The sequence below is a fragment of the Balaenoptera acutorostrata genome, chromosome 19 (genome assembly GCF_949987535.1).
Source record: "Balaenoptera acutorostrata chromosome 19, mBalAcu1.1, whole genome shotgun sequence".
NCBI classification, from domain to species: domain Eukaryota; kingdom Metazoa; phylum Chordata; class Mammalia; order Artiodactyla; family Balaenopteridae; genus Balaenoptera; species Balaenoptera acutorostrata.
Window position 1 is genome coordinate 66,603,020 of NC_080082.1, and position 11,258 is coordinate 66,614,277.

The 11,258-nt window shown below is 51.8% G+C and overlaps 1 protein-coding gene across 1 annotated transcript; it reads left to right on the forward strand.

Annotated features, from left to right (window-relative positions):
* Positions 1-11,154, forward strand: ZNF135 (zinc finger protein 135). The gene is made up of 6 exons (XM_057534536.1): positions 1-71; positions 1,416-1,500; positions 4,099-4,122; positions 6,558-6,684; positions 7,404-7,499; positions 9,322-11,154. Exons 1-6 carry the CDS (start codon positions 55-57, stop codon positions 11,034-11,036), a joined length of 2,064 nt encoding a protein of 687 aa, XP_057390519.1. The 5' UTR covers positions 1-54; the 3' UTR covers positions 11,037-11,154.
* Positions 11,155-11,258: the final 104 nt, after the last annotated feature.

The window sequence follows — 11,258 nt, forward strand, 5'->3', positions numbered from 1 at the left end:
TTGGGGGTGGCCAGGGCGGCGGAGGCCGAGCCGGGAGCGGGTCCAAGGTCTTCTATGGGGCCCCGGCCCGGGTGTGTACCTAACGGCGCGCGTCTGTGTCTTGTCTCTTCTGCTGCTTTGGGCCCAGGGCGGGTCGCTGGGGGTAGTATGGGCGGGGCCGAGTGGGCGGGGCCCGGTTTGGGTAGTGGATTTGGGGGTGGTCTCAGGGTCCGAGAGGAGGGCTTGGGGCAGGGGTTGGGTACTGGCTTTGGTGCAAGGCATTGGGGTCTCTGGCTTCGAGAGCATAGTAAGAGATTGGCTGGCCGGACCCTTCAGAGCCTGGAGCCAGCCTGACCTGCATCCCTTCCCTATTTCGGTGGGACGTCCAGGGTTTGGAGAGTGGGTAAGGTCAAGGCCCCACCACAATGTCATCTCTGGAGCTTCACCTTCCTGAGGGACTTCTGTCTAAAGAATGAAGGTGAGGGAGAGCCAAAGCACCAGAGTTTGATCCTAGCCACCTGGGACCCAGGAAACAGACTCATTGTATTAAAATCTTATTGAGCACCGACTGCATGCCATGCACCATCCAGGCTCCTTCATTAATTCAACAAGCAGGTATTTATATGTCCTGGGTGCGAGGCCCATCTTATATCCTAGAGCCCCCCAATATTGTCTCCACACTGGATGCCGCAGGAGAGTCAGGGAGATGTTGATAAGCCCATAGAACATCACTAAACAAGATAACTCCCATCCAGGAAACTGCAACGAAGACAACGGAGCACAAGCTGGATGGGGCAGAATCAGGGGTGCATAGGTAGGGTCGTCAAGGGACAGTACAGAGAGAAGGGAAACACGTCCTACCTTTGGCCTGAGTTTCATTTTGGGCAATCAGCCAGGGAACGGCTTGTAAATCACTGGGAATTGGGCCGTGCATGTAGTAGATGCTACACAGATGCTGACTGAAGCAAGAGACTTCCCTCCCAGCAACAGTCGCCTTCCTGTGTATTCTGCTGCCTGCTGGGCTCCATTGCCAGCCGTTTTCACATTTTAATTCCCATAAGCTCTGTGCTGGGTCACCACCCTCATTTTATGAGAGGGAAGCTGCCGCACACCATACAGTGCCCAAGACCCCCGTACTGTCTGGCTTTCTGTCACAGTAAGTCATCACCCTGGAAATCATCTGGAGCACACCAGACTGTGCTCCTTGCCCACCTGGCGGTCAGTTTTCCTGTCTGGAATGGGTAAGGAAAATTTGAGCTCATACTTCTACAGTGCCTGGAATAGCACCTGGGTGCACAGCAGGAGCTCGGGAAATGCCAAGCTGAGGTTGCACTGCTGTTGAGTTTGGCCTGGGTGCTGAGCTCCTTCCACCTGCACACAGGGCTTCCAGGGCCTGGGGTTACTGGTCCAGTCTCTCACATCCCCTTTCCCCCTAGAACTGCCTGCCGAGGAGCTGGCTGTTCCTGCAAGAGGCCCGAGGAGGAGGGAATGACCGCCGGGCTCCTCACTGCCAGGGACCCGGTGAGTACACCACCACCTCACTCTCAGGCCTCCCAGGCTCTACCTGTGGTCCCCACCAGGCTCGTTCTGCCCTCAGGGCCTCTGCCCTCACCAGGAATGTGCTTTAATCAGCTCCATGTCCTCCTCCACATCTCACCTCACCACCTCCGAGAAGACCTCCTGGATTCCCCCCCGCCCCGTGCCACCCTGGCAGACATGGTTCATCCATCCACTGATGTGTCTGGCACTTTCTCAACACAGGGCTCTAGGTCTGTTCTCCCAGCTCACTCTCTTCATCCAGTCACTTGGCCAACCTGTACTGAGCACTGCCAATGAGCAGGCACCATTCCAGGCACCGTTCCAGGTACTCCAGGTAGAGGAACAGACAAAATGAGCAGAAATCTCCATCCCCGGGGGCTCACAGACCACATGAGGAATATAAACATGCCAAGTGTTGGGCAGGGAAATGAGGCCCAGAAGAGGGTGGGCTTGGGGACCAGGCATTAACCAGTACAGCCCAGGAGGCCTCTCTGAGGAAGTGGCCCCCAAACAGACCTGCAGGAAAGGAGAGGGTGAGGCCAGGGCCCACAGGGAGAATGTTCCAGGTGGAGGGAACAGCATGAGCAAAGGCCTGGAGGTGGGACCACGCCAGGCACCTAACATGAAGACCAGGCACACGTGTGGCAGGAGGACCGGGAACGAGGGCTCCTAGGCCGGCTGCAGGGGCCTGGGGCCTTGGGAAGCAGTTCTGGCCATTTTGGCCACGTGCAAAGGCCCGGCACACAGTAGGTGCACAGTGAATGGGTGAACAATGAATGTTCGGAACTCTGGTCAGTGCTGGACACATGTCACTCTGTTCAGCCCCCACATCAGTCCCACGAGGTGGGATGAGGAGGAGATCAAGGCACAGGGGCAAGTCACGCAACTGGGAGTGGCTGAGGCAGGCGTGAGCTCAGGACCCCTGGCCTGGCTCAGACCACCTGCCCCCTGAGGTCCCCAGTGCCCAGCACACATCCTGCTGCCTTCATGGCTCCTCCTCCAGATCCCTGTGTGGTTGCCCAACAACGTCCCCCCATTTTCTCCAGAGCACTGGCCTCTCCTGGGGTTTTCATTTTTGCCAGCTCCCCAACCCTGCAGCTAGCATACAAGCACCAGGAGGCGGGCTGTGTTTGTCCTGTTTCCACGGCCTCTGCAGTGCCTAGAACGGTGACTTGCACTCGGTAGGACTCCGCACATAACCACTGAGCGAGACCTAATGAGTCTGGAAGGTGTGGAGCAAGCAGGGAGGGTTGGTGAGAGAAAATAAAACCTCCCCGGGCCCCCCAGCACAGCTGTTTGAACGGTGGGTCCTCAGGTAAACCACCCACTATGCACCGGGCCAAGGGTACACACTTCCTGTGAATTCCCTCACTCCTCCCAACAGCCCTCAGGGAGCTCCCAGTAACTTACAGATGAGGGCAGGGAGGCCCAGCGCAGTTAAAAGAGAGCTGGTGCTGGAGTCTGAATCTCCATCATGTGGATCCAGGGCTGGGTCTTCACAGCGTCACCTCCCAGATGCCCAGTTCTGGTGGGAGAAATTCTAGCAGAGGCGGATTCTGCCTGGTAGACCAGGGTCCAGGATGTGGGCCACCTTGTGTCCCTGACTCCCGCCCACATGGCCAAAGTCTATAGACCTTGCATCTCCCCCACTAGCCATCCATAGCACTTGCTTCTGTGAGATGAAAATCCCTTTGTGGAGGATGTCTGCCCAAACCTCACGGGCCTTAAGGGAAATCATAAACTCCCCACTTGATCGCGGAAGAAACTGGCCTTGTTCTCTATATCTATGAGTCTGCTTTTGTTTTATTATATTCATTCATTTCATTATTTTTTTAGATTCCACATATAAGAGATAATACTCAGTATTTGTCTTTCTCTGTCTCACTTATTTCACTAAACATAGTATCCTGCAGGTCCATCCATGCCGTCACAAATGGCAAAATTTCATTTTTTTATGGCTGAGTAGTATTCCATTATATGTGTGTGTGTGTACATATATATATATATATATATATATATATATATATAGCACATCTTCTTTATCCATTCATCTGTTGATGGACACTTAGCTGCTATGAACACTGGGGTGCATGTGTCTTTTGGAATTACTGCTTTTGTTTTCTTCAGATATATACCCAGGAGTGGGATTGCTGGATCATATGGTAGTTCTGTTAACCCATTATCTAAATGTCCAAAGTTGAAGACTAGGAAACAGTCCTCAGGGGTCCTGCCACTGGAGACCCCCACCCATTTCATTTTCCTGGCCACTCTCCATTGGCTCTTTGTCTCCGCAGCCCCTCTTCTGTGTATTCAGGCGTCATTTATGCACAGCGTAGATTTATCTGAGTGTGCAGCCTGGCAACTACATGTATGGACACCAGTGGATGGTGCAGCTGAGGCACAGGAAGTTCCCAGCCTCCCTGGGGCTCCCTCGTGCCCCTCTCTCAGTTGCTGCTGCTGTGACATCTCAGGGGTCCTTGTTTGTCCAAGGAGGAACTGATAGGAGGGTGCGAGTTCCTTGCCGGCCCAGAACTTCCATTCTGACCCCCAGGGTGTGTTTTTCTCTCGCTTGTCTTTCAGGGAGGTGGTTCAGCCACATGGCCGGTAGGCGGACGCGCTGGACCCAGACTACCCAAGTTCAAATCCTGGCTCAGCCCTTTCTCCCTGGGTGATTTTGGGTGACTTCGTTGGCGTCCCCCCTGGGTGAACAGTGGTTGGATGTGGTCACCCGTGGCCTGGGGTTATTAAGTGAGCAATCCACGTGCATCTTTCAGCACCGTCTATGTGTTTGCTCTGAATTTTTTTTTTAAGGTTCACAAATGTAAAGTTCTTAATGTATCAAAACCCTGATATCTTTCATAGTGATTTCTAGGTTGATGAATTGGCTTATTTATTTTGTTAAGGCCACACAATCCCATAATGATAGTCTCATTATAAAAATGTCAAGCAGCACTTATAAAGTCCCCCTTGCACCGCAGCCCCGTCTCCCAGGCTTCCATCTAAAGTCGCCGCTGCTGTCACTTCCACGCGCCTCATTTTCCTGTGTTTATGTACACATTTTCAGACAAATATTAGAATTAGAGCTTTGTTTCCTTTTACACAAATAGCACTGGGCTGGCAACGTCCCACCATCCAGGATTTTTCCATCTGGAAGGTTATTCCCCAGCTGTGCGTATCAGTGCCCCCCGTCTTGTGCTTGGCTGCAGATTTTCCAGAACCTGACTTTGGCTGCTCTGCCACGATGGGCATCGAGGCCATTACCAGTTGCCTGTTATGACATTGCAGCAGGGGAGCAAGGTTCTTGGGGGAAGGGGGAGATGGAGGGGAAGTGGAATTGCTGGCGTAACAAGTGTATATATTTTTAAAAACCTGCCAATTGTGAAAGCAATCCATGCCTTGGAGCTAAGCCATCCTCTTCTCAGAAGGACCAGACTCTCTGTCCTCTTGTTTGCCTTTTACTTACTGATTTGTCAGCTCTTTGCATGTGCTGGCCACTAATCCTTTTCCTTCCATTTATGTTGCAAATATTCATTCTGCTGTCATGGGTCCTTGAAGTGGCTTGTAAAGACTTTGTCATCTAGAAGTCATGAATTTTGGTTGCTGAATGTATTATTTTCCTGTCGATTCTGTAACAAATCCTAACAAACTTAGTGGCTTAAAACCACACAATTTATTATTTTATGGTTCTGGAGGTCAGAAGTCTGTAGTACATTTCATTGGGCTAAAATCAATGTGTCAGCAGGGCTGTGTTCCTTCTGGCAGCTCTAAGAGAGAATCCACTTCCTTACCTTTTCCAGCTTCTAGAGGCCTCCCACATTCCTTGGCTCCTGACCTGCTTCTATCTTCAAAGCCAGCTTTGGCCATTTGAGTCTTCCTCACATACTGTTACTGTGAGGCTGACTTTTCTGCCTCTTCCCCATTGAAAGACCCTTGTGATTATATTGGGCTCACCAGGATATTCCAGGATAATCTCCTTATTTTAAGATCAGTGGACTAGCAACCTTAATACCATCTACCATCTTTTTTTTTTTTTTTTGGCCACACCATGGCATGTGGGATCTTAGTTCCCCGACCAGGGATCAAACCCATACCTCCTGCAGTGGAAGCACAGAGTCTTAACCACTGGACCGCTAGGGAAGTCCCGTCCATCTGCCATCTTAATTCCTCCTTGCCATGTAATCCAGGGATGGTAGTGACACAATTCTGCCTACCACACTCATTTTTCTTCTTTCTGACTTTTAGTGTTTTATATTTTATTTGTGAAGACTTTCTCTACCACCCATTTATTAAATTCATGGCCTATACTTTTCCAACTTTTTCCTTTTTTATATTCATCTCTTTAAGATTTCTGGAATTTATTTTTATTTATGGTGAGGTAGGGATCTACTGATTTTTCCCCCTAACAGAGGGCCAGTTGCCCTGGTGTGTCCATTGCTTTGAAATACTCCCACTACCACACTGATTTTCCACGTATACATGGATCTTCATGTACTTGAATTTAATTTACACATGAACAGATTCTTAATAAAGTCACCCAAATTCAATCCTTGGATTTGCTGCTTACTAGCTTTATAACTTTGGGCAAGACACTTAAGCTTTCCCAGTCTCCGTAAAATGTGCTCGTGGCAGCATGGACCCTCTCATCTCTTAAAGAGGGCTTTGTTTCATTCATTATGTATGCATCTTGGACCCATCAGGATGTTATTTTGGCCAAAGGGTGAGGCAGGGAGCCAACCTGACAGTTTTCAGATGCTCCTTCCTCGCTGCCCAGACCCAGCTGCTTCTCAGAGGGGCCACCCACTCAAGCACACTTCCTGTGAACCCAACACGCCAGGACCATCCTCCCCTTCATTGATGACGCATCAGCAGCATTTCTCATTTCAAGAGACTCTTCTCCAGCAGGGTCCCAGGCCCCACAGTAAAAACCTGATCCAAATCCCCAGACCCTCCCACCCACTTGGCCAAGGCCCCCGTTCACCAGATGCTGCCACTGGCAGCCACGCCGGGGACACTGAGGACGCTCATGTGTGACGTTTCAGGAGCAAGTGACTTTTGAGGACGTGGTCGTGGAGTTCACCTGGGAGGAGTGGGGGCAGCTGGAGCCGGCCCAGAGGACCCTGTACCGAGATGTGATGCTGGAGACCTTTGGGCTCCTTGCCTCTGTGGGTGAGGCCACCCCCGTGCCCCTGATGGTCTGCCTACAGTACAGATTCTAATTTTCCTGGGATAAAAGTGGGAGTAGATCTAGGCCAAAAAGCAAATACCTTAAAAGCAAATACTTGGCCTTCAGGGACCTGTTTCAGTGCAAGGAATGTAAATTAGGATGTTTTGGTTGCGAATGACAGACCCTAGCTAACAATGCCAGAAGCAGAAAGTCAAGGGGTAAGAGGGACATACCGGGTCCCGTGACCACAGAACCCCGGGTAGACCTGGATCTTCCTATGGTGCTGTCAGGACCCCTCTGCTGCCCGCCCCCATACCCCTTTCTGCCTCCTTTCGCAGACGGGCCCCTCTGAAGGTGACAAGACAGCTGAGAGGGTGCCTCTCCCAGGTTTGAGACCAGCAGAAGAGGCAGGCTCTGTGTCCCGGGCACCCATAGAAGGCCCCTGGGTTGTCTTGGTTTGGCAGCCAGGTCCCCTCCAGGCCGGTCATTGTTGCAGGCACGGGACGAAGCAGAGCTCTGATTGGCCACACAGGGGCCAAGGATGGGGTTGGGGACTGAGTGAGGGGAGGAGGTCCCTAAGGAATGTCAGAGGCTGTTACCACACCATGGCCTCCTGGAACCCCAGCCACTTGGGTCCTGGGAGACTGAGGGTGGAGTGGGCAGAGGGCTGGGGAGGGTCCTGGGACACAGATGCTCACTCCATGGGTTTCTCCCTGAGCAGGACACTGGCTCCCAAAGCCGGACGTCATCTCCCTGCTGGAGCACGAGGTGGAGCTGTGGGTGGTGGACAAGGGAGCCCCCCGAGGTGTGTGCACAGGTGAGATGAAAGCCCTGCAGGTCTGGGAGGAACCCATTCACCCCCCAGGTTCTCTCTCCATTTCTGCACTCAGATTCTTCAGAGCAAATTAACTACTCAGTCTTTCAGGGAACATTCGCCAAGCATCCATTTTGCTGTGAGTGAGACCAAGTTCCCATCTTCACTGAATTTACATTTTTGGTGAGGGAGAGAGGCACACGATAAATAGCTAAAATAATAATAATAACAGTGAACAAGATGATTACAGATTATGATGAATGCTGAGAAATGGAAGCAGGGGATGAGGTAGAGACTAGGATTGGGGTGAGGACTGAGCAGAGAGATGAGGGCTAGCCTCTCCAAGGAGGTGGTGTGTGAGCTGAAGCCTAAACCATGAGAACAATGTGACCATGAAACAATCTGGGAGGACAGAACTCCAGGCAGAGGAAACAGCAAGCACAAAGCCACCAAGGCAATGCAACAGCCAGCTCTTGCCATGTAACAAACACTCCAGCCTCAGTGGTTTAAACCAAAGAATCACTTATGACTCATGCACCTGTGGGCTGGTGGATCCAGGCTGGGCCCTTCCATGTGCCTGTAGGTTGGCTGGGTAGTTCTACTCTTCATACCTCTTGTCCAGCTCCTGAGACCAGCAGGCAAGTCTGTTGGGAGTGGGAGTGTCCCGGCCCTCTGGCGACAGGCCCTGACCCTATGTAAGCAGTGGCCCATCACCAGGGCCTAAGAAGGGATGGGCCAGTGTGTAGGGGAGTTTATAACAGGGTCTCCCTAGCCTCAAATAATAACCAGTCCTTCCTTAGTACATCAGCTTCCGATTGGTGCTGTGACAAATTACCACAAACTTAGTGGCTTAAAGCAACACAAATTACCTTACAGTTCTAGAGGTCAGAAGTCCAAAATGGGTCTCCCTGGGCTACAGTACAGTGTCAGCAGGGCAGTGTTTCTTCTGGAGGGTTTGGGGAAAATCCGTTTCCTTTCATTGTCCAGCTTCTAGAGACTGCCCACATTCCTTGACACAAGGCCTTATCCATCTTCAAAGTCAGCAATAGCTGGTCAAGCCTTCTCACATCATGTCCCTCCTGCCTCTCTCTTTCACACTGAAGAACTCTTATGATTACATTGGGCCCACCCTGATAAGCCAATGAGGGTAATCACAGATGATTGCTAATGTCAAATGATGAGCGGCCTAATTCCTCCTTGACATGTAAGGTAAGCACAGATTCAAAGGTTCCAGAGATTAGGATGTGTATATATTTGGGAGCCACTGTTCTGCCAACCACATCTGGCTTGACCTTTTTTATTTTTAGCTTTTCACTAGAGTGTAACATAAATGGGAAATGTGCCCATGTCACACCTTTAGGCCAGTTCGGTGTCAGCGTGGGGACACCAAAGCTATGGCTCTGCAGAGAGGGCCAAAATGAAGGAGGAGGAGGAGCAAATGTATCTGTTTGTTTGTTCAGCATGCCCATTGAGCTCTGCTCTGGGCTGGGGGTACTCCAGGCCCGGGGCGTCTGTCAGCAGTTTCCCTGGATGCTAGCTCTCTCCTCAGCACCGTCTCCCACCCTCATTCTCTGTGCTCCCCCTGAAAACCCCATCCACACCCCTACACCAAGTCCCCCACCCTGGTTATTCTCTGTGCTTCTCCTCCCTCTCCCGTTCCTTCTCCGATTTGCAAAACTCTTATTTTTTTTAATGGACAAAGCCACCTGTGCCTTGGACCTTTCAAAACCATCAGTTTTATTCTTCCATCCACCCACCCAGCCACCACAAACTCTTCCCCCAGAACTGGGATTAAGGGACATTTCCATTTTTCTGTTTCTTTCAGACTTTGAAACTAGACAAACCAAACTATCAACTGTGAAGCAAGACATAACTGAAGAAATACCCAATAATGCCCTGGTAGAAAGTTTCTTGTGGGAAAGTCTGTGGAACTCCAAGGGTGAAAATGCTGAGGGCCACTGGGAACAGGGTCGCAAGAGGCCAGACAGCCATGTGGTGCAGACTGCCTTCATGCCTGTGAAGACACCCACTCAGGAGCAGCAGCAGGGGAATGGGTTTGGGGAAAACTTGAGTCTGAGGCCTGATCTCCCAACTCAACCAATGACTCCTAAAAGGCAAGGCCCCCCCATGTGGGGAACACATGGAAAGAGGGAGAATCCGGACTCAGATACTCAACAGAAAACCTGTGCAAAAGAGAAGCCCTACAGATGTCAGGAATGTGGAAAGGCCTTTAGTCACAGCTCAGCACTCATCGAACACCACCGAACACACACGGGAGAGAGACCTTACAAATGTCACGAATGTGGAAAAGGCTTCCGAAACAGCTCAGCACTTACCAAACACCAGAGAATCCACACTGGTGAGAAGCCTTATAAGTGCACTCAGTGCGGGAGGACCTTCAACCAAATTGCCCCACTGATCCAGCACCAGAGAACTCATACAGGTGAGAAGCCCTACGAGTGCAGTGAATGTGGAAAATCCTTCAGTTTTAGGTCCTCCTTCAGCCAACATGAGCGGACGCACACAGGTGAGAAGCCCTACACGTGCAGTCAGTGCGGGAAGGCCTTCCGGCAGAGCATCCACCTCACCCAGCACCTGCGAATCCACACTGGGGAGAAGCCCTACCAGTGTGGAGAATGCGGCAAGGCCTTCAGCCACAGCTCGTCCCTGACCAAACACCAGCGGATCCACACGGGGGAGAAGCCCTACGAGTGCCAGGCATGTGGAAAAGCCTTCACCCAGATCACACCACTGATTCAGCATCAGAGGACACACACAGGCGAGCGGCCCTACGAGTGCAGCGAGTGCGGGAAGGCCTTCAGCCAGAGCACGCTCCTGACCGAGCATCGGAGGATCCACACAGGAGAGAAGCCCTACGGGTGCAACGAGTGTGGGAAAACCTTCAGTCACAGCTCGTCGCTTAGCCAGCATGAGCGGACGCACACGGGTGAGAAGCCCTACTCGTGCAGTCAGTGCGGGAAGGCCTTCCGGCAGAGCACACACCTCACTCAGCACCAGAGAATCCACACCGGGGAGAAGCCCTATGAGTGTAGCGAGTGCGGGAAGGCCTTCAGCCACAGCTCGTCCCTGACCAAACACCAGCGGATCCACACGGGGGAGAAGCCCTACGAGTGTAACGAGTGTGGCAGAGCCTTCAGCCAGCTTGCTCCACTCATTCAACACCAGAGGATCCACACGGGAGAGAAGCCCTACGAGTGTAACGAGTGTGGCAGGGCCTTCAGCCAGAGCTCCCTCCTCATAGAACACCAGAGGATTCACACCAAGGAGAAACCCTATGGGTGCAATGAATGTGGAAAATCCTTCAGCCACAGCTCATCGCTCAGCCAGCACGAGAGGACACACACTGGGGAAAAGCCCTACGAGTGCCAGGATTGCGGAAAATCCTTCAGGCAGAGCACCCACCTCACTCAGCACCGGAGGATCCACACAGGAGAGAAGCCATATGAGTGCAGGGACTGTGGGAAAGCCTTCACACACAGCTCCTCCCTTACCAAGCACCAGAGAACTCATGCTGGGTAGACCCACTCCACATGTTCAGGGACCCAGCAAAGCCTTAAGCCATAGCGCATCACTTACTAGATTTGACCCAGTCATACTCCTGAGAAACAACACAAACATTATACACAAGACTTCATGCTCAGCAAACTCCTCACACCCCCACAGAGAGTTCACATTTACGGAAATGATTGTGGGAATACCGAGCTCTGGGTCATCCATCCTGGGATATCAGCTCATCCAGAC